Raw genomic sequence first — 1,222 nt, 5'->3', positions numbered from 1 at the left:
CCCCCAGCCTTTGATCCAGCATCTTTTATGGGCCCTGTGCCCCTTAGTCCCCAAGTCTTCAAGGCCGGTGACACAGGGAGGAGGAAAGGGGTGGGAGTGACCCCCCGCCGTGCTGTCCTGGTCTCCCTGGCAGGAGACAGTGCTGCCTGGCCGGCTCCGGCTGCGCGTGCCGGCAGCGATGGGCGCGGGAACACCAGTCGCGGGGCTGTGCGACACGGCGGTGTCCATTTCCCTGCCTGTCACTCAGGGCCGGGAACCAGGCCAGGAGCTGCCGGCGGGGCGCGGGGGCAGCGGGTCCGGGCAGCTGCTGCGGTGTCTCCTTCCCCGCTGTCTCCTGCCCCACAGATGTCCTGTCCCCGCAGCTGTCACCTCGGGGGGCTGGTGGCCCAGAGGACAGCCCTGGGCTGGCTCTCGGGGTGTGCTCCGGCTCCCCACAGCGTCCTGCTCTAACCGCCACCCTTTCCTCTGCCTTTTAGGTGGGCCGATAACTTCAGCGCAGCTGGCTGCGGTGGGTCGGAGGAGCATGGCTTCCAGCACCCCTTCCTGCAGGTGAGCCCCCGGCCCGGGGCAGGACAGGCCTTGCCCGCAGGGCCACTCCCCTCACCCGCCTCTCTCGCCGGCTGTGGGCATGTTCCTGGGTGAATTTTCCTGGTGGGTCGGAGGAGCATGGCTTCCAGCACCCCTTCCTGCAGGTGAGCCCCCGGCCCGGGGCAGGACAGGCCTTGCCCGCAGGGCCACTCCCCTCCCCCGCCTCTCTCGCAGGCTGTGGGCATGTTCCTGGGTGAATTTTCCTGCCTGGGGGTGTTTTACCTGCTGGTGTGGAGGGATCGACGGGGGCCGGAGCCCAGCATGGCCCCGTCGCAGCCCTTCAGCCCGCTGCTCTTCTTGGCCCCCGCCCTCTGCGACATGACTGGGACCAGTATCATGTACGTGGGTAAGTGCTGGGGATGGGGACGCCGCCTCCATCCCCCACCCTTGCCCTGCAGAGACCTGGCCATCCCTGGGGCCAGACGTGGCTGTCCACCTGCAGGACTCTACAGTGCATTTGGTTTTGGGGGGTGATGAGGCTGAAGCTGACTAGACAGGTTTGAGCAAACACTTCCCACCCATGCAGCGAGTTGTGGCTGGGCTCAGTAAGCTGTGTTCCTCAGGGGGCATGGGGTTCCCACGAAGCTGGTTCTTGGCACGAGCTTTTCTGCTGCCAGCTCTAAGTAGGAGTTGG

General features: G+C 66.4%; 1 protein-coding gene across 1 annotated transcript in view; it reads left to right on the top strand.

The window, feature by feature from the left end:
* Positions 1–345: 345 nt before the first annotated feature.
* The window catches only part of SLC35F6 (solute carrier family 35, member F6), a gene marked incomplete at its 3' end in the record, with an annotated part of 2,129 nt that continues 1,252 nt past the window's right edge, over positions 346–1,222 (top strand). The window contains exons 1-3 of the mRNA XM_010282508.1: positions 346–416; positions 477–549; positions 763–934. Of these exons, the coding sequence (XP_010280810.1) occupies positions 346–416; positions 477–549; positions 763–934 (316 nt within the window). The remainder of the gene's footprint in view (positions 417–476; positions 550–762; positions 935–1,222) is intronic.

This window comes from Phaethon lepturus, unplaced genomic scaffold (assembly GCF_000687285.1).
Source record: "Phaethon lepturus isolate BGI_N335 unplaced genomic scaffold, ASM68728v1 scaffold31902, whole genome shotgun sequence".
Taxonomy (NCBI): Eukaryota; Metazoa; Chordata; class Aves; order Phaethontiformes; family Phaethontidae; genus Phaethon; species Phaethon lepturus.
Note: the sequence above shows the minus strand (reverse complement) of the source record. Positions and strands in the feature narration are given on the sequence as shown.